This window comes from Camelina sativa, chromosome 15 (genome assembly GCF_030686135.1).
Source record: "Camelina sativa cultivar CO46 ecotype springtype chromosome 15, ASM3068613v1".
NCBI lineage: Eukaryota > Viridiplantae > Streptophyta > Magnoliopsida > Brassicales > Brassicaceae > Camelina > Camelina sativa.
In genome coordinates this window covers 19,021,571-19,042,648 of record NC_141894.1, presented here as the reverse complement: position 1 = coordinate 19,042,648, position 21,078 = coordinate 19,021,571, and the positions used below count along the sequence as shown (strand labels likewise).

At 33.5% G+C, this 21,078-nt stretch overlaps 3 protein-coding genes, 1 long non-coding RNA gene and 1 pseudogene across 5 annotated transcripts; 2 read left to right on the top strand and 3 right to left on the bottom strand.

Moving 5' to 3' along the window:
• The first annotated feature begins 4,704 nt into the window (after positions 1-4,704).
• Positions 4,705-7,076, top strand: LOC104747223 (protein ELF4-LIKE 3 pseudogene; annotated as a pseudogene). Its single transcript, XR_015582665.1, has 2 exons — positions 4,705-4,841; positions 6,537-7,076. The product of XR_015582665.1 is annotated as a protein ELF4-LIKE 3 pseudogene (transcript).
• Positions 7,077-10,904: 3,828 nt separating this feature from the next.
• LOC104747224 (replication protein A 70 kDa DNA-binding subunit A) lies at positions 10,905-14,599 on the top strand. Its single transcript, XM_010468823.3, has 3 exons — positions 10,905-11,099; positions 11,202-11,509; positions 12,263-14,599. The coding sequence occupies exons 2-3, from the start codon at positions 11,238-11,240 to the stop codon at positions 13,911-13,913; spliced, it is 1,923 nt and encodes a 640-aa protein (XP_010467125.2). The 5' UTR covers positions 10,905-11,099; positions 11,202-11,237; the 3' UTR covers positions 13,914-14,599.
• LOC104747225 (uncharacterized) lies at positions 14,085-14,618 on the bottom strand. Its single transcript, XM_010468824.3, has one exon. The coding sequence runs from the start codon at positions 14,530-14,532 to the stop codon at positions 14,182-14,184; it is 351 nt and encodes a 116-aa protein (XP_010467126.1). The 5' UTR covers positions 14,533-14,618; the 3' UTR covers positions 14,085-14,181.
• Positions 14,619-14,968: 350 nt separating this feature from the next.
• Positions 14,969-17,152, bottom strand: LOC104747227 (vacuolar protein sorting-associated protein 2 homolog 1). The gene is made up of 5 exons (XM_087489315.1): positions 16,708-17,152; positions 16,133-16,263; positions 15,892-15,996; positions 15,495-15,755; positions 14,969-15,286 (listed from the first exon to the last, which is right to left on the bottom strand). Exons 1-5 carry the CDS (start codon positions 16,745-16,747, stop codon positions 15,146-15,148), a joined length of 678 nt encoding a protein of 225 aa, XP_087345441.1. The 5' UTR covers positions 16,748-17,152; the 3' UTR covers positions 14,969-15,145.
• Positions 17,153-18,067: 915 nt separating this feature from the next.
• Positions 18,068-19,475, bottom strand: LOC147926852 (uncharacterized). The gene is made up of 3 exons (XR_015582664.1): positions 19,289-19,475; positions 18,489-18,835; positions 18,068-18,393 (listed from the first exon to the last, which is right to left on the bottom strand). It is a non-coding gene; the product is annotated as an uncharacterized LOC147926852 (long non-coding RNA).
• Positions 19,476-21,078: the final 1,603 nt, after the last annotated feature.

The following is a 21,078-nucleotide window of genomic DNA, read 5'->3' as shown; positions in this document are numbered from 1 at the left end:
AAACTTAAGTATAAATAGTTTTATAGATAAAGGGGCTAAATTTATTAACGGTTTTGTTTTCGATTTATTAACAACTTTTAATTATGGGTTTAATTTACCAACAAAATATTTGGGTGTTTAATGGATCCGGCCAATGTTGAGGGGTTTCTTTGTTAAATATTCTCAAAAAAGAACCAGCAAGTGACTAAGGGCTTGACTGGTTCAAACGCTGCGGTTGCTGTTATGGTTGCGGAAGATTGCGGAAGCGGGCGATTGCGGTTTCAAGCGTTATTAAGCGTTTTGAACGACTGGTTTAGCGGTTTAAAATTGATGCGTTTGCGGGAGGTTTACGACTGGTTGACCAGCGGGTGCAATAGCGGTTGGAATATAAATAAATGTGATATATAATTATATAAATGTTTTAAAATATCAAAAACTTTATTAAACTTAATTTATAATTAAAATTCATTAAAAATACTAAAATAATTATTTAAAAAACAAATAAATTTCATAGTAAAATAATTATTACTTTATGCATTTGACTTTTTACCAAAACTTTAATCAAGTAATTTGATAAATGACTAAACATATGTTTTAGATCGTATATCTTCTTTCTTAAATCTCACACACTCAATAAGTTCTATGGAGCAGTATTTGCATCAGTAGTAATGATCAAGCGAGAGTTGAAAAGAGTCACTCGTGATTTGTTTTTATATTTTTCACAAATAATCTTATTTTCTTAAATTTCTGATGAAATGTTATATTTATTTAGATTTTTTTGAACTTATGTGCAAATTTACTTCAAGTTTTCCGGGTTATTGTTAATTGAAATCTTATTTTCTTCTAATTGTTTATTTTTAATATTCTCAATCGTATCCGTAGTTCAATTTCTTCCATCATTAATGAATAAAATAGTTAGGTAAAAGATATATATAAAAATATTTCATTATCATTGCTTTATTTCAAGTTTTTTCAAAAAAAAAAAAAAAAAATCCAAACGCAAACGCCCGCAACCTTAAACGCTTGCGGGAAGCAGCTTTTAGAATTCAGTGGTTCGGAGCGATTGGGAGCGGCTGGGAGCGATTGGAAGCGGTTTGTGTGATTAGCACCAATCGCTAGCAACCGCTACCACCCGCAAACGCAGCGTTTGCGGGAGATAGCGGGAGAATCAGTCAACACCTAAGGAGGTGTTATTAGATTAAAGATTTTAATGGATTTTAATTGACGCAGGATATTAGTGGATTTAAAAGTCTAATGTATTTGTGTAGATTTTATAATACATGTAAGATGGATTTAAAAGTCATTGATAATGTATTCTTAGTGATTGTTATGGATTTTTTAAAAGTAATTTATAGAAGAAAAAAAATAAAAATTATCCTTAAACTGTATTATACAACAAAACCATATTAAATTAACAACACCCAGACTTTTACATTGAATCCAGGAAAAAAAATGGTGTGATTATTACAGATCATGAACCCAGAAAAAAAGTAAAAGAACAAAAAAAAAATCTCAAAAATAACACAGATCTAATGAATAAGTGTGATCATAGACATATGCTTTATGGAGGAAGAACAGACAATGAACCCAGAAAAAAAAAGTTAAAAAAACACAAAAAAAACTCAAAAATAATAGAGATCTAATGAATAAGTATGATTATATAAAAGAATTAAGAAAAAATTAAATAATAATATGTTAAAGGCTAGAGATCCATCTAGAGAGAGGAGAGAAAAATGAAATGCTTGAAAAAAGTGTGGTATTGTATTTGTTCATATTTTAGAAGCAAAGTACGTTGAAATCCAAAATCACTCAAAATTCGGTAAATATTGAATAACACTAGATTTTAATAGATTTTTAAAAATGCACAATACTTATTTCTAAATACATCAAATTCCTTTAAAAACCATCATCCAATAACATCCCCTAACTATTTTCTTAACAGCTAATCATATTTCATTAATTTATCTTTTGGTAATTGTAACGCCCGTGTCTCGAGTAAATAAATTATTTGAGTTTATGTTAGGGAATTGGAGTGGAATCGGTTTAATTCCAGTTGGTTTAGCTAAATCATGGTTTAGCGATTAGTCCGGTTGGTTTTGAAAGTGTTTTATTAAACCAAGTTCAATTATTTATGTGCTCATATGGTTTAATTGAGTTTTGTTTATGGAACCAAATTAAACCAGCTTAAACCAAGAAGCTAACCAAGAGCCCTAATTTGCTCTTTAAAGATAAAAGGACGAGCTGGGGTTGGCCGTCACGGAGGAGGAGGAGAGCGGAGCTGTTGGTAATGACGTGAGAGCCGAGGGTTAGTGTTGTTGGTGTAGCGTGAGAGGAGAAGAGAAGGCGAGCCGTCGTAAGTGGTAGTGTTGTCGTGGGTTTTAGCTATCGTTGCCGTTGTTGTCGTTCATCACCACGTTAGATCTATACAATGTTTGGGTAAAGAGATAAAAGGCAGAGAACCTGGTTTGGTGACGGTGTAAGGAGGTGAGGAGTGAGCCTTGTATATATATACGTGTAAGCATCTCCTTCTCCATGGAGTTGTTGTTGTGTTCGTGTCGTCTTCCGACTTAGGAGGAGGATAAGTAACACAAGGGTTGTTGTGCTGTGGGTAGATGTTGTTATCAGAAATGGGAGGGAGACGTGATGAAGAGAATGACGATGGAATCGTGACGAGAGGAGAGAGTTGGAGAGAGTTGGAGTCGTGACGGAGATGAGAGAGAGACGTGGCGGAGGTGGGGAGGCCTCTTGTGGGCCTAGTTAGTCACCTCATGGATGTGGGAAGCTTCATTAGTGCTGGGAGAACAAAGCCGTAGTGAACATAGGTGAAGAGGAGAAAGAAAATGAGAGAAGGTTGGAGATAAAACAGTGTGGAGGAGCCGACTTTGGAGGCTCTCCGGCGCCGGATTTGACATTAGCTCGGAAAGGTAATGACACTGTCGTGATCTCCAACAAGCCAAGATTGCATAGAAATTGGAAATTGGAAGATTGTTATTCGGAGTTAAAGTGAAGGAGTTATGTGCGTTTCTTCCTGGTCAAGCTTCCTGGTCAAGTAATTGCTGGAAACTGTGAAATCTGGGTTAAGTATAAACCCTAGAAACTATTCCGAGATGACTATTTCTAGTCGACGTTTGGAGGTCAAAAACTAGCCTGATAGGGACGAAATCTGGTGGAGAAACTCTTGACAGTACTGGCTCCATATCCAACGGTGGGACTGCTTGAACGGTTAGTTTGTGTTTTATTCGAACGACAATATGAAGGTTTTGTATGGTTTATATTGTTGTAAATTGTATTGTTGGGTGAGCCAACAAGCTCGTTATGAGTTGGAACCTTGCAGGAACTTTTATGGCTTATGGTATTAGGTCATGGTGGTTGGAGAACCAAGTTATAGCTCAGCAGTACGGGGTTCAAGCTAAGATGGTGAATCGAAGGGTTCATCGGAAAAGGGTTTCCGTGGCTGGACGGAATAAAGTATTCCAGCCCACCTCTCTTATTACTCGATCGCTAGGGATGGTTGGTTGTGCGACTCAGTAACTAGATGAGGTGGTGTTTGGGATACATGCTTAAGTGGCTTGTTTGGGTGGATCACGAAGTGGCCAGTTGGAGGAGTAATCAGAGTTTATAAATGTAAAATACTTGTGGAGCTGAAGTACGTTTGTATGATTAATATTAGTAGCTGGAGAGTATGAAATAATTTGCTTTAGCTAGTATTTATGGAACTTTTTGTAAGAAGCAGTTAACGCTGGTTGTCTTGTTAGAATTATGGAGTTCCGATGAGAATGTTTCCTGTGTGTCCGATGTAAGGATTGGGAATCCGGATGCGGTTGTTTCAGTAATTATTACTTAATATTGCTTTTTTTTTTTTATCTACAAATATGCGGGGAGAAATTAAACTATATACACACTCAACTTGCATAGCTAGCTAAATATTAACGAATCCTTGTAGAGAACATGCTAGTTAATGACAAAACCAAAAGAAGATAATGCTTGTTTATATGACCTAACGTTGAGAATGAGACATATTTTGTCGCACTATCTTAGAGAAAGAAAGAAAAAAACAAAAAACATATAATTCACGTTTCTCATCATATAGTATCTCAATGTAAACACAACTTATGTTACGTATGGTTAGGAAATAAGTCACGTATATTTCATGTGTGGCTGATAATAAAAACTACATATTTTCCCCCACTATTAATGTTTAATTTTTACAGTAGATAATTCCAAAAAAAAAAAATCAATAGTTGTGATTGGTAATCCCATGTTGCTATGATATAAGGTTTACAAAAACGATAGCAAAATCGATATGCACTATTTTAAATATTTGCTTTAAAAATGTAATGTTTTGCGTCACTGTTCGGAACCAAATATTTTAAATGAGCCAAAACGTTTTTTGTCATTGTAGGAATATCTGATATAATAATATTATTGTTTTATAAGAAGTCGGCTAGAAAGAAAAGAACAATGATTTATATAAAATGGGATAGAATTAGAATTAAAAAAAAAAAAAAAAGAAAAAAAAAAAGAAGAAGTAAGAAGTATTTAAGAATATGAAATAAACAAGTATAGATAGAAGAACTATAGAAGAGGTTGGATATATATTCCATCTTTAAGACAGTGAGGGTCCTCTTTTGCGTGACTGTCAAATCTCATTCTCTTCTCTTTCCTCTCATCATCTCTCCTCTCCTCTGAGAAAGAAAGAGAAAGAAAATCTGAGTTTCCGAGAAAAATTAAAAAAGAAAAAATCTCAAAGATTCCGATCGGTGATCTTTGTCTGTCTATTTTCTCGAGAAAATTCTTCTCTTTCTCTATATATATATATCATCATATACTAAAGACTAATAAGACTGTTCTTGTTGCTGCAGGTATCGTAATTTTTCTCTTCTTTTGTCTTTCATATCATCATTACACACTATTCTTCATTGTTTCTTCTATTGTGATTTATGAGTATTTTTTTATAGCTTTTTTCTTCTAATAAATTACTCAGTGTTGAAACTTAACACAAAGATTATTATACGAGTTTGTTAATGTTTTTATCTATTGTAGTATTGTTGTTTGTTTTGAGTCTTCTTTTTTTTTTTTTTTTTTCTTAAGTTGAATCGGTCGGTATTTGTTGATTTGTTCTTAGCCTTTTGTTTGATTTCTTTTTCCTTTTTTCACTTAAATTGGTGTTTTTTTTTTTTTTTTCTGAAGTTGGTCATTCTTAAGAGTTATGAATATATATGTATATGGATATTTGTAGAATAATAGTATATTTGTTTACAGTTTCAGATGCAAAAGTTTTAGTTTGAGGCTTTGAGCTATAAAAAAAAACCTTCAAAAGATAACCTTAAAAAAAAAAAAGAATGGATTTAACAAAAAAAAAAAAAAAGGAATGGAAGTGTGGGTTAATCCCTTTTGACATTTCTATATAATTCCATTTCAAATAAATAATTTAAAATCTTACATATTTCTGTCATGTTTGCGCTGAAATTTCTATATACTTCAAATAATTTTACCATAAATTAATTTTATGATTAAATTACACTAATGTTTACTAATAAAAATCAATTAAACTCTAGAATGTAAAGTATTTTGAAAGAATGATTAATTTTTCTTGATCCAATAACATATCTGGTGACCAAAAAAAACAAATAAAAAAGAATTAACCCTTGATCCAACATCATACATCTGATTTACATAATTACTTTATATGTCTAATTAATAACACTATAATTATAAAGAAAACTACTACATACATATTTAATTATTTTATTTTATTTTATTCAGTAATTCTTAATATAGTTTCAAGCTTGAAAACTAACATCAACCATTAAAAAAATGGCCGTGATAAAATTAATTTATTTTTGTCGTCAATAAAATAATAATTTGAATATGTCTATATGTAAGTAATATTTTTTTTTTAATTGAATGGTGGTTCTGAAAATGAAAATGTATTAATTAAATGGTAGTTCTGTTTTCATGGTTTGATGGGTTGTGAATAGTAATGAGGTCTGTCTGAAGCAAGTAGCAGAACCCACAAATGTCTCATCCTCCCTGCTAAACATTGACTGCTAACTTTGGATCATCAGATTCTTCTTTTGGTCCCAAGTATAAAATTACAGACCCTTTTTGCTATTCTTTTTATTATTATTATTGTCCAAAATGGTCCACCATTTTAAAAATATATATATATTTATATCTATATATATATAGGAATGGATATTATTCTAGTTTCTGTCTTGGTTTTGTGGATAACAGTCGAGTAAATAGTAAATAGTAAAAAAAACCATTTTATTTGTCAATAAAAACACACACACACCATTTTGTGTTCTTATGGGTTTTTTACAAAGAGATTTTTTTTTTTTTTAATTGTTTGGTTTAAGCTTTTTTTATTATGTTACTAAACCCAAGAAAAGTTGCTCTTTGTAGAAATAGTTTAATACCGTTATTTTTGTCTGCACATGACAATAATATTAATACAACATGTAAATAAGTAATATATATATATATATATATATATATATATATATCTTACACAACTCTTGAGTTAATGTCAAATTGATAAATTTGTTTGATAGGTATCTAATAATGGAGGGAGACACAATCTCTGGGATGATGGGAAATGGAGCTGAGATGGATGGGAAGATTCTTCAAACGTTTCAGAAAAGTTTTGTTCAAGTGCAAAACATATTGGACCACAACCGATTGCTTATAAACGAGATAAACCAAAACCATGAGTCCAAAATCCCAGGCAACCTAGGACGAAACGTCAGTCTGATCCGAGAATTGAACAATAACGTGAGAAAGGTTGCACATCTTTATGTTGATCTTTCCAACAACTTCTCCAAATCCATGGAAGCTTCTTCCGAAGGAGACTCAGCAGGTGGCCTGAGGAGAATCAGGCCTGCTTGAAGTTGAATGAGTTTAGTTTGATGTGGCTTTAAATAAAAAGAAAAGTTATCGTAAACAAAAAAAAGTCATAGTCTGGGGGATCATAGACTAGTAGAGAGCATATTTTGCTACTATCTCTTAAGTATTTTATGTACTATCTGAATTTTTCTTTCGTTTACTTTTGTTGTCAACTGTCAACAGTTTATTCCTTATCTCCTTTTTATCTCCTTTTCCTCTAAGCAAGGTTAGATTATCTCCACTTATGCCAAGATTAGCAGCACCATGATTTCATCGAACAACCTACATAAAAAATTAATTATTAAGAAACATAACACTATTTTGTATGTTTAGCTATTAATTAATAAAAATCTATACTAGTATTTTTGCAGCAGTTTTTGCTCAAAAATACTTTTTGGAAAGTTTTTACATTTAATGCATTGACTTTAATATTAGTTACCAAAACTTCAAAATTAATTAAAGGTAAGAATTAAAAAAATAAAGAAATCTTTCTACATCATTCAAACATAAATATATGATTCCTTTTCATTTTTATTTGAATTTATGTTTAAATTATCTTGAATTATTCTATAATACATTTAGTTAATAAAAATTGTGATTTTTTCCTGAATATGATGTAATATAAAATTTATAAAAACGGACATATATTACTCAATAGATGAATACAAAAATACGGGTACAATACCCACATTGTCTAAAAAAAATTGGGCAATGGTTCAGAGTCATACTACAAAAGAGACCAAAATGATTCTGAATACAAATGAGTAGAAAGCTTGATTTATCAGATATTCAAACTTTAAAAACTTTTATTTGGTTTACTCCGGTTCTTTATTTTAAATATTTTTAAAAGGTTAAATATGAAAAATATTTAAAACTTTTAAAAATTTAAATATGAGAAATATTATACCGTAGATACACAATAAATATTAAAAATTAAGATGATATAGTATGAGTTAAAATATCACGGGACGGGGTTATATAGCGGGACGAGTTTTATCGATATTTATATAAATTAAAAGATATCATTAATTCGGTGTTACAGGGATAAAACATCATTTCATTATTTTGTTAACACTATCAGTATCCAAGAATAGACATATCTAATTAAATTGATTAAATAATTATTATGTAAAAAATAAATTATATTACGATATTATATAGTTTATTTAATAATTATTATATAACTATAACATATTTAACCAACAAATACAACTTATAATTTAAATATTTTAGTTACAAATAATTTTGCCCCACGGTGTACCGTGGGTCCCAATCTAGTATAACACTATTTTAACAACATTTCTTCACAGTTTAACAATCATTAAATGTTATAACAATCTTTTTGTTTATATTCATGTTGTTTCAGGGATTAAGAGCATCTCCAATGATCCTCTATTTCTTTCCCTAAACTCTATTATAGAGTAATTTTTGCTCCAATGCATCTCTATTTCTACCCCTATAATAGAGATTGCTATTTTTTTTCTCTATTTTTAGGGGAACTCTATTTTTTCCTCTATAAATAGAGGTGAACTATTTTATTTGCAAAGTAGTCCTTTTAATTTTTAAGTCCTTTTATTTATGATCAAAATAAATAACAGAAGATGATAACATTCGTTTCCAGGAGTTTCTAGGTCGATTTAGAAAAACAAAAGATAAAGAAGCTCATTTTTCACTTCGAAATGCATTAGTTGATCATTTGTGGGAAAAATACAGTCATGCTGATGGTTAAAAATCTAGTATATTTGATAATTTTTGTATGATGTGATGCTCTTTATAAAATGTTCAATTTAAATAAAAAATAATAATTTTATAAAAGTGTTACACAATTTAAAGTAAACTAGGTTAGTTTGCAATTCTTATAAATAAAATGTGTTAATTGCAAAATAAAAATAGTATCTATTTGGAATATTCTTTTTTAGAAGAAAAAATAGAGAAAACCATTAGAGCAAAACTCATCCCTATTATAGAGGAAAAAATAGGGAAAACCATTGGAAATGGTCTAAGTGGTGGACATGAGATGGATAGATATGAAGTATACTTAAGATGGATAATTAATTATAAGTTAAAATAGTTATCTACTTTATAAACAATATAATCATTTTCAGTTTTTAAGGATAACTATGAAATGTTCAAGATGTAATTGATTTAATTTATAAAAGAAAGTTTTTAATTATTACTTTGTATTTTCCTTAATAAAATACAATGATCATTCTCTATGTAAACATATATTTAACTGGTTAATCAATGTATGTTTAACAAAATATGTCATAATACCATTACTTATGACTTAAATTATCATAACAATTTTGTCACCTTTTGTGAAAACTTTTTGTCATAAATTAATCTGTAACCGTAGTATTATGACTAAACAATTACGAACTTGTTATAATTTTTTCCCCAATAAAGTATCTAAAAAGTTACAAATGTGTGATAAATAATTTTGTCTCAAATAAACGTCACTATTTGTGACTACATAATTGTAATAAAACAGTCACACTTGTTACAATCAATAATATCGACACCATTTAGTCACAACATAGTATCTAAAAGGTCACAAATTTGTGACAATTTTTTTTTTGTCTCAAACTAACGTCACAACGACCCCTTTTTTCTGGAGTGATTGTTATATAAACAAGAATTAGATACTAGAGATAAATTGTTATAGAAAAGAAGAATTAGATATTAGAGATAAATTGTTATAGGAGACCAGAATTAGAGATTAGAGACAGTGTTCTAATAAGAGATCTAGGTTTATTGTTTCATTAGTATAGGCTATAGCTCTGGTGGTTTGAAGGAACAGTTTTTACAGGAACATAAATTGAGGATGAGACCATTTTATAGGAGTATTAACTAAAAACAATACTCTCTCTGTATCAAAATAGATGATGTTTTAGGATTTTCACATAAATTAAGATTTTTTTTAATAAATACATTCTTTATTTATAATAACATATTTTTATAATTATTAACTAATAGTAATGCATCAAACTTTTAAAATTCATTTATTGATTCTTGAAATTCACAATTTTTATCATTAATTGATTAAAGTATATAGAAAATCAATCTTTATGATACAAGAAAAAATCATAAAAAATCATCCTTTATGATACAGAGGGAGTATTGTTTAACATTAAATTTACTTAAAAGGAGAAAAGGTACTATAAGCAAGACCATGTTTTGTACTTAATAAACAACAGAAATTCATTTTATAACTCACCCTAGAGGAAAGTTCTTGTCACTAACTTAATGAAATGGGGTTTGTTTGAGTAAAAAAAAAGTTCATTTTATTCTATTCATAATGTTGTTCTCCAAAACTTTTGTCAACAAAATAAATATAAGTTGTTGTGACATATTTGAGGTATAAAATTAAAAATCCTATATTCCTTTACTGTAAAAATAATAATATAATTATGACGTCACCGAGAGGGAATTATGGTTCCAACATGGCCCGAACCTCGATTGGTGCGGGAATGCGTTTCTCTTCCTACTGTGTACACTGGTTTCCGTTGTTTTGTTGATGGTTCTTGGAAGGACACATACAAGTTTGCTGGTGCAGGCTGGGTGTGTATGTCGTCCCAAGATGCTCCTTCGCTCATGGGTGCCTCAAACTTTCGGCGGAGTCTCTCGCCACTTCATGCTGAGGTTGAAGCATTTGTGTGGGCTTTACGTTGTATGATCGCACATGATTTCAGAGAGTTAACTTTTCTCACAGACTGCTCAGATTTGGTGAAGATGGTGTCCTCACCAACTGAGTGGCCGGCTTTCTCTGCCTATCTCGACGACATCAAGGTGGATATTGGAGGAATTCTCAAGTTTCTCGTTAACCTTGATTTCTAGGAATGCAAATGTACTTGCGGATCGACTAGCACGACAAATTCATACTAAACCGCATGTGGTTACATTAGTTAGCTGTTCAATTCCAATTGGCTTGTTTGAGTCAAAAAAGTTTTTGTTGTCAAAAAAATTATTCCGTCATCGCTATTCGTTGAACACTTGAGAATGTATATTTTTTTTTGTTTTTTTTGTTAAAGTCGTTCACAGTTACGAGTCGAGGGCAAAGTAGTCATTTTGAACTGGATAGCAAAATTTTCAAAATTGAAAAAAAAAATGCTCATGAAATGTTTTGCCCGACCCGCAACCGCAACAACAACATCTTTTAAGCTTCTCCCGCAAAGTTCAGCGAAGCTTTCAGAGGAATCATCTCTCAACACCACCTCACCACCACCGTCTAGGTTCAAAATCTCCGTCTTCCTCACGCTCTTTTTCGCCGTAAGTTTATTTCCTCATTCCTTTTCTCGGTTCATTCATCGATTTGGTTTTCTCCATTTTTCTAGGGTTTCGCGCCGGGATCTGAAAATCAACATTTCATTATGCCGGTGAGTTTGACTCCGAACGCAATCAAGGCGATAAACGCCGGCGACGTCAATTTGAAGCCGTTGTTGCAGGTTTTAGATATCAAAATGATAGGGAGAAGCCAAGAGAGAAGCCAGGAGAGGTATCGTTTCCTCATTTCAGATGGTGTTTCAGCTCAACATGCTATGGTCGCGGTTCAGCTTAATGATCGGGTCAAGTCTGGACATGTTGATAAAGGATCTATCGTTCAGCTTATTGATTACATTTGCAGCGATGTCAAAGGCCGCAAGTAATTTTTTCTCCTCTCTGGCTAGATCTAGACCACCATTGTGTTGAAAGTGATCTCTGATTTGTTGTTTGCCGTAGTAGTGTTTGGAGTTTTAAACCAGTAAGTGTGAATTGGAGGTTTGATAAGTGTTGTCACTGATTTCGTATGAAGGGAGAAAATGTTAATCTATGTGGTTTTGTTGGACGTGTGTGTTTTGTACTCGCATCGCATCTATAGTTTTGGCGTGAGAACGAAATCTGTACACTAGTTTTGGCTTTGGATACAGCTCTTTAATTCTATGATGTACTATGTTTCTTATTCTGTGATGTACGAAGTTTCTTATTCTGTGCCTTGATACGGAGAGTGAATAGCCTGTAATGATTTCAGCATTCCTAGTGTGGTATTTGTGACAAACTGACAATGAGTTTGCAAAAGCAATGATAGCTTCGATTTTGATAGACACCTTTCACTGAGGACTGTTGTAGTCAGTTGCTTTTACTGTTTCTATTTTATCTGGTATTGATGAATGATTTTAGTTATAAAATTTACTAATGCCAAAGATTTGTGGTGTTTTTTTTGTTTGTAGTTCATGGTATTTAATGGTTGGTTGGCAGATGTTCTGCATATCTTTCAGTGATGTAAATGGAGACTATTTTGTTGATTGTGTTAGTGGAAAATATAGTTTCAGATTTGATTTGTTGAGCATTATATATTTGAAGGAGTTTTACTCTCTTTGATGGTAATTTTCGTATGCCTTTTTGCATCTGTGTACAGGGTTATTGTGGTGCTGAACATGGAGACAATAGTACCACATTCTGAGACAGTCGGGAACCCCACAATATTTGGAGAAACAGATACAGAAACCCAAAAGACGCTTTCAGCTGCAGGCAATATACAACCTCCGAATAGGGTTGGTTTTAATGAACCAACGGTTCAGCATTCAGTTAATAAAGCACCTCCCAGAGGCATAAACTTTCATAATCCAGCCAACAGTACTTCAAGTTTCAGGCCATCTGTTCAACCTTCATATCAACCGCCTGCAAGCTACAGAAATCATGGGCCCATAATGAAGAACGAGGCTCCAGCTCGAGTCATCCCTATTGCTGCTCTCAATCCATACCAAGGTCGGTGGGCTATAAAGGCTAGAGTAACTGCGAAAGGAGATATCCGACGATATAACAATGCAAAAGGAGATGGAAAAGTTTTCTCATTTGATCTGCTTGACTCTGATGGAGGGGAGATTCGGGTTACCTGCTTTAATGCTGTTGTTGACCGATTCTATGATGTCACTGAGGTTGGGAAGGTATATTTGATTTCAAAGGGAAGTTTGAAGCCTGCACAGAAAAATTTCAACCACTTAAAGAATGAATGGGAAATTTTCTTGGAGTCAACATCGACTGTGGAGCTTTGCCCTGATGAAGATGGCTCCATACCAAGGCAACAGTTCTCCTTCCGTCCTATAGGTGACATTGAGAACGCTGAGAATAATACCATACTCGATGTGATTGGGGTTGTGACTTCTGTGAACCCCTCAGTGCCAATCTTGAGAAAGAATGGGATGGAAACCCATAGGAGAATCCTGAATCTGAAGGATGAATCGGGAAAAGCTGTAGAGGTAACATTATGGGGAGAATTCTGTAACCGAGATGGTCGGCAACTTGAAGAGATGGTTGATTCAGCCTCTCACCCGGTTTTAGCTATCAAAGCTGGAAAAGTAAGCGACTTCAGTGGGAAGTCTGTGGGGACAATCTCTTCAACACAGCTCTTCATAAATCCAGATTTCCCTGAAGCCCATAAACTGAGGAACTGGTTCGATCACGGAGGAAAAGATACTGCATCCTTCTCCATTTCTAGAGATACCATGCCTGGAGGAAGTTCAAGGAATGAGATAAGAAAAAGTGTTTCTCAGATCAAAGAGGAAGGCCTTGGAAGATCAGAGAAGCCTGACTGGATCACTGTGAAAGCAACTGTATCATTCATCAAAACAGATAGCTTCTGTTACACAGCTTGCCCTTTGATGATTGGAGATAAACAATGCAACAAAAAGGTGACACGGTCTGGAACAAACAGGTGGCTCTGTGACCGGTGCAACCAAGAGTCTGATGAATGCGACTACAGATACCTGCTTCAGGTGCAGATACAAGACCACACTGGGTTGACTTGGGTAACTGCGTTTCAAGAAACGGGAGAAGAAATCATGGGATGTCCGGCTAAGAAGCTTTACGCATTGAAATACGAACTAGAGAAGGAGGAAGAATTTGCAGAGATTGTTAGAGACAGACTGTTTCATCAGTATATGTTAAAGCTGAAGATCAAAGAGGAATCGTATGGGGATGAACAAAGAGTTAAGATGACAGTGGTGAAGGTAGATATGGTGAATTATACATCCGAAAGTAAATTCTTGCTTGGTTTGCTCGTAAGGTAAGGTCTTTTATAGGTTAAACATTGAGAGATTTCATGTAACAACTCAGAATATGCAAACTTGAGTTTAGTACCCTACTATATGATGAATTCTGTGGAATCTTTGTGATTCAATGAAGCTTAAGCGTTATGGTCTCAAATCTCATTTGTTTTTTCGGATTCAAGAAACAACAAATTTTACTTTTGATAAAAGTTCATTGCTGCAACATCAAACGAATACACAGAGAAAGAGAACAGATTACAATGGTGTAAGAAAGATATATAGGTTAAGCTTAGGTTCTCTTGACAGGGTCGAAGTTGGAGACGCCGAGGACGACACCAATGATGACGGTGAGGACGAGGCCACCAGAAGCAATACTGAGCAAGAAATTCTTGAGGGAAGGAGAGATTCCAGAACCAGCAGCTTCAGCGACATCCGGGATAACCATGGAAGCAGTGAGAGCAGCCGCAGAGATCCCGGCCAAAGCTTTGTCCATCTTGAGCGCCTTAACTTGGATCCTCTGTGCTCTGCCTCCAGGTGCAACCAAGGCCTTGGATGGTTTCAGAGTCAATGGTTTGAGGAGAGGAGATGAACGGGTCTGGTTAAGTGGCGTGACCAATGACATCGCGGAGGTAGAAGCCATATCTTCCGATCTCTTTTGAACTCTCTCTCTCTCTCTTTCTCTCTGTCTCTAGATTCTCTTTCGAAATGTGAGAAGTTGCTGAGGAGAATGGTATTTGACAAGGGAGCTTTGATTCGGAGATTGGAGGTGTGAGATATGAGTCTTACGTGGCAGCTTCTAAGCTTCCAAATGGCTTATTGGATAGATAACGTTATCTTCATTTGAGATTACTGTGGTTGCTATTGGGCGTGATAAAAAAAATATCGTACTGTACATCGAGTCTCCGATTCCATAATTGACAAATTGGTTAAGGTAAAACCGAATTGAGAGGTGCATAGTTTTCGGTTCGATTAAGATTTTGGAAAATTTTATGAATTAAGAACATAAAAATACAGTTACAACAAATGTTGGTTCTCAGTTCTCACACACTTATATTGTAGAGTATATATACAAAGTGTTTGAAGAAATAATCAGTTTATAAAAATATTCTCAGGGATCACAAATTATGAAATTATTACAAACCCACCCCCAAAACGTGAAGATATTAATATTGTTGGCAACATTTGCCTTTGAAGTTGAAAAGTAATCAACCCTCAGTAAATAATATGATACAAAAAAAAACCCAAAAGGCTTTTCACATTTTTCGAAGGTTGTCCAACCTGGCCTGCAGGTCACTATCTATTCCTCCGCCATCCTCAGCTCCGGTTGCCTCAGCTTGTACCACTTTGTTCTTTGCTGCTGGTACAGCGACCGCACCAGATGGAGCATTCACCAGCTGAAACACAACAGATATACAAGTCCAATCAGTTTTTTGTTTTAAGTATGGTAACCAAATGTAAAACCTAAAGGGCTCCTCGGTCTATAACAAGTAAACAGTTTCAAGATCCGAGTTAGTTTTTTTTTTTTAAAAGATGTTTCAGTAGATTAAACATCCATAAGTGGAATAGTATATAGTAAATGGGTAGCAGATGTTTTGTGTTTACCTCTTGGTTGATGTCGATTCCGATCTCGTCAAGGACTTGACTAACAAGATCTTCAGTCTCTTCTTCTTCCTCATCTCCTTCCAAAGCATCATCAATAGCATCTCCCATGACCTCAGAGACCATCTCCATCTTCTCGTTCTGCCGCTCAAATTCTTGCATGATTTTCTGGAGAGAAGGCAGGTTCATCTGCCTGTTCATCTGCCCCATTGCTTTAGTCACACCTTTCATCGCCTCACCCATCGCTTGTGTTGATTTCAGAGTCTGAAGAACACGAAACATACATAAAAAGTTTTATAATTGCCTGCCTTTGCAGGAAATAAGTAGTGATTAATGCGTTTTCATATTCATTAAGAGACTATTTGGTGTAAATGAAAAAAAAAAAAAAAAAAAAGCATACCTGGATCCTGAGAGATACACCTTGGAGTTGGGATTTAAGCTTGTAGAACTTTTCAATCTGGTGCCGCGTTCTGATAAGATCCTTTGCCATCACTTTAACAGCTCCCTGTGAGAAAGTAAAGTAGTTATCCAACAAAATGATAAAGGTCAATTTACACAAGTAAATCGTAACTTTGATAGAACACAGAGTTTTTGTCAACTAATTCGAGCTGTATAGTTAGAAGAAGAAGAAAAAAACAAACCATCTGGCCTTGCTTAGCGGTCTTTTTAATCTCGGCGATGAGTTTCTTTTCTTGAGTTTGAAGGCCTTGCCTCTCCCTCTCTATCTCTCTGATAGACTTATCCAGCATCCGCTTGTTCTCCCGCAGTAGCTCTGCCCAAAAAAAAAAAATAATAATACATGATTTCATTTTCATTATTAAAAAAAAAAAATATCCACTCTTTTTTTTTTTTTTTTTTTTTTAAGCTACACAAAAACATATATGATTGGGAAACAGAGAACAACTAAAGCAACTAATCAAAATCAATATAAATTATTCATTAGCCCTTTTGATTGGGAAACAGAGAACAAGTAAAGCAAAAGAGTCAGACAAGTCATCCTCACAAAATTAGCAAATCATCAAACCAATCAAATGCTATATAATATCACACACTTCATAACCCTCAGAATCAAAACGATCAAACACATTACAACCTAATTGGATCCGATTTCAAATCCAATCCTAAAACTTCACTAAGTAAAAAATAAAATGAAATCGAGTAGCAACAACACCAGACGAAAAAGAGAGAGAGAGAGACGACAAGGATTAAGAAGAACCTGCGGGAGTTTTACGCTTTCCGAAGATTGAATTCATCATAATGATTCGATACGATGAACCAAATTATTATTATTATTAAAAAAAAAAAAAAAAAAAAAAAAAACACCAAATCTCGAACCGTTGAAGAAGAAGAAGAAAGCTTCAACGAAATTTATTGAAAATTTCTGCAAAAAAAAAAAAAAAAAAATCTTTCGATCGGAACGACGAAACGCGTTAAAAGAGAGAGAGAGATAGATTCTTCTTTTTCTTCGTCGTAAAGAAGGTAGGAGGAACCTCAAGTTTCTTATATTTCTCAAATTTAGTACAAATCTTTCTTAATATTAATATCTGACTCCCTATCTCTTTGTTTGGAACAAAAACCCCCCCTCAAATGTAAAAACAGTACACATAATTTTTAAAGAGGGACTAGGCTGATGGGTTGTCTTGGGCTCATATTCTTGGCCTGAAATAAGATGTAGAGAGATTGATCTTCAAGCCTTTTAAGATGTAGAGGTTGCATTATTAATATATAAAAAAAAAAAGTCCATTTCTCATTTTCGTAACATTTCGAGAACAAGACTCACTCTTGAAAATTAACATGGAAATTTTACGAAAGTACGGTCTTTAGAAATTTATATCTGAAAATGCGACGGATTTTAACTTGAAAATGTTATCAATAAACAATTTAAAAACATATATGATTCATGTCAATGGTATTTACTATTGTACCTTCAAATAATCTAGTTACCGTCCCGTTGACCCCATTAGCCCACTGCTAGCTTGCTCCCATAGGCCCAAAACTAATCACCACGGAAGTGAAACTAATCATCTAAATCCACCAGTAGGTTATTGGTGTGCCAGGCGTTCCTCGAATACTGGTCCCCACCCTTTAACAACCTTCTCACAAGACAAACTGTCACCAATTGATCTGCAGCTAATACAACAAATAAGTTATATATATATATATATATATATTTTTTTTTTTTACCTAAACAACATAATTCTAAACATATCTATTTTTTTTTTTTAATAAACTCTTTCCACGTTTCCAAATTTTTCTTCAGATATTATTGTACATGTTGTCCACTTTAGTATCCATCTCTTGAGCAATCTTCTTGTAGTTTCCCATGAGTTGTTACATCATTTTCTCAAGTTTGTTTCTTTGAGAAACCATTGGTGGATTCAACGGTGCTTGGAATCCCTCTTTGATATTCTCTCTCTGTCCCTTAGGGCATCTTCATTGGGAGACTCTTATTTTGAAGCTCTTTTTTTTTTTGATTAAAAAGTGTACTTTTACAAAATAAGAAGTTTTTGTTGTTGAATAAAATTATTCTCCATTGGTAGACTCTTATTAGGGTTCTTATTTTTGAAAAAAAAATATGTTAAAAATATAATTAATTTAAGTAGAACAAATTCATCAAATACAAACATAGTAGAAGTGGAATAAGCTGAAAGGAAACAATTAAACCTTGTGAAGGCTCCAAACTAAAACCACATTTCTGCAAAACAACATACCGGCTTTACCAATTTAAACCTAAACTTATGCCTTCTCCAAGCGAAAGATACATAATGTGATTACCTTCTCTCCAGGAAGAACGTAGATATTGTTATTCGTAGTTGTTAAGAGCATGGATTTTCAATCGTTGATGAATTTCATATCGTTAACCTTAGCAGTATCCCCACCCACCAGAAATGTGTCAAACAGACTGTACAAAAGAGATTGAAATTGGGTTGACTAGTCATAACTTAGTTACAAGAGCAGTCATGTGTAAGGCTGTGTGAATCATACTAAGTAGCTAACCTTGTCATAACACCGGGAATCAAACAACTTAACAGCACCTACTTCCATTGCAATAGAAAACACCAGGCCTTGTTGGTCATACGCAATTCCAAAGGTGATACACCATACACCAAGCCTTTTTGGTTATATCCAATTCCCAATTCCAGAGGTGATATCAGACCTGTCTTTATGCCCTTTAAAGTAGCCAAGGATCCGATTATCATACATTGAAAGATATCTCACTTGGTCCCTTGGGAACCCCATGCTAACCACTTTGTCGTTTACATCATCGACCGCCACTTCCACCGCTACTGATGGCTGTAGCCATTGGTAATACTTGTGGTAGTGGGCGTGCCATATAACCATAACTTTGCAAAACCGAACCAGATGCAACAAGTAAGGTTAAAGTGTGATAATTATCATTATCCTAACCACATTGAAGACCAAACGAGAAGTTAAATAAGTCAAATTTTACATACTTGATATGTTGCCAAACAGATCATCTGATGGAAGAAAAAATTGAAATGTTTTCAAGACTAGGTTCATCAATTCAAGGTTAAACTCAGACAATACACCATCCTATCTAATAGCGACACTCAACACAAAGTATGAATCAAGCAATGGACAAGATCGATGGAAACATATAATTTATGCCTAAATTCATCTTCATTCATGGCTAATTTCGTTAATCCTAATAAAAATCATGCCTACGAACACAAAACAAAAGAGATATTGAAGAACCCTAATTTTCGAAAATCCAAAAACCTAATCTCGAAATCGTTATAAAACAAGAATTCAAACAAATAGAAACATGAAATTACCATCATATGGAGATTGGTTCATCAAATTCTCGAAAAACAGTGAAGGAAACGCTTTGATTTGGTGGAAAAAACTCTCAACGAGTCAACGGTTCCGTATCCAAACTCGTCGATAGATTAGAACCTCTGATGTGTTGTTCTGATTGCTCAATCATCACCTCCGACTGAAGATTGTTTAATCAAAAAGAGCAAAGAATAGAGATTGGTTAATCGCAAATATGAGAATATGGGGAAGTGAAAGAACGGTGTCGCGAAAGAGATGGGGAGAAGAAAGAGAAAGAAGGGAAAAAAGAAAAAGATTATTTTTTTATTTCAAAAATAAAACCAATCATATGTCTACACGTAACAATAAGGTAACAATAAGAGTTGATCTCAAAACTTACTAATTAAGAGACAACTCTTATGTTTTTTTATAAGTTTTAATTTATTTTTTATCCCAAAAAAATAAGAGTTCTTGCTAAATCCTCCCAATGGACTTGCTCTAAGAGCATTTACATTGGTGTCTTAACTATAAAAATGATAGTAAACTTAATATTTAATTTGATCTCGTTAACTTTGTTGCCACGTGAAGAATTAAGAGAGAATGAGAGAGATAGACTAGTAGATTAAAAAAAAAAAGACAAAATAAAAATTGAAGACCAATAACATGTTGCTAGGTCAAGTGTCTCTCAGGTTCATTAAAATTTCTGCAAAGACACGTATTTACACTGTTGTGCTTATTTTATTATTTTTAATTAAAGACCCTATAAAAATGTGAGATAGAGATGCCTTAATAATTTGATGTTTAGGATTTTCACACATATTAAGACAAAAATTATATAATTAATTTATTATTTACTTTTTTTGATGATTTTTTTTTTATGATCATCTCATGTGATGATTATTTTTTTCTAACACTTTTTTCACTTTTCCACTTTTCCATTTTTCTAGACTTTTAGTTTTAAAAATATTTACAAAATCAATCTTCTAGAGACAAAAAAAAATCCAAAACGTCATAGAGTAGTTGTTAATTATATTGTGGTTTTAAAGACTTTTGTGGATAAGCTTGGTCTTCGGGGGTTCTCAACATGTATATGTGCCTCTATAGGTACATATGTAGGCGATGATCCGTGTAGTTTTGATTGAAACCTCGGTTTTGGTAATTCCTTTGATTTTAAATATAGCTTATCTCCTCAGGTCTTTCATGCCAAACACCATTATATACATTAATACACGTTTGCACCTTCTCCGCTGACATTAGCTCCTATTTGGTTTGTCTTCAAAAAGAAAATTGAACATCTCTTTCAATTACTTGAAAATTGAACATCTCTTTCTACATTGCTAACATCATCAATTGTTGTTGGCTAAAGATACTTTGCTCATCTAAACTAGATCACTTGAATTTAATAACAATTTGATGTCACTATGAAACCAACCTTACAAATGGCGGCTAAAATAAATTAAGCATGAAGAAAACCAAACCTAGGTCATGACCTCATGTGCATGTTACAAGCAAATAAAACTGTTCCTAAAACACTTCATGATAAGAACAAATAGTCTGTGCCGATCAAATACCAAGTCTATGTACTTTGAAACGACAAATTATTATCGAGAAACGATAGAGACCTAAAGACAGCTGTGAAGGATCTGGCTTCGAAGATAACACTCTCTTCGACCCATTGCTATTTATGTATCAGAGACAGCTAATTTACTTGAAACACAAACCTCCAACGTTCCTATTCTTTTTCTCCCTAACTTATAAATCCGTCTTTTACTTAATTAAATAACGAACCAACGTCTTGTCTCCATGCATA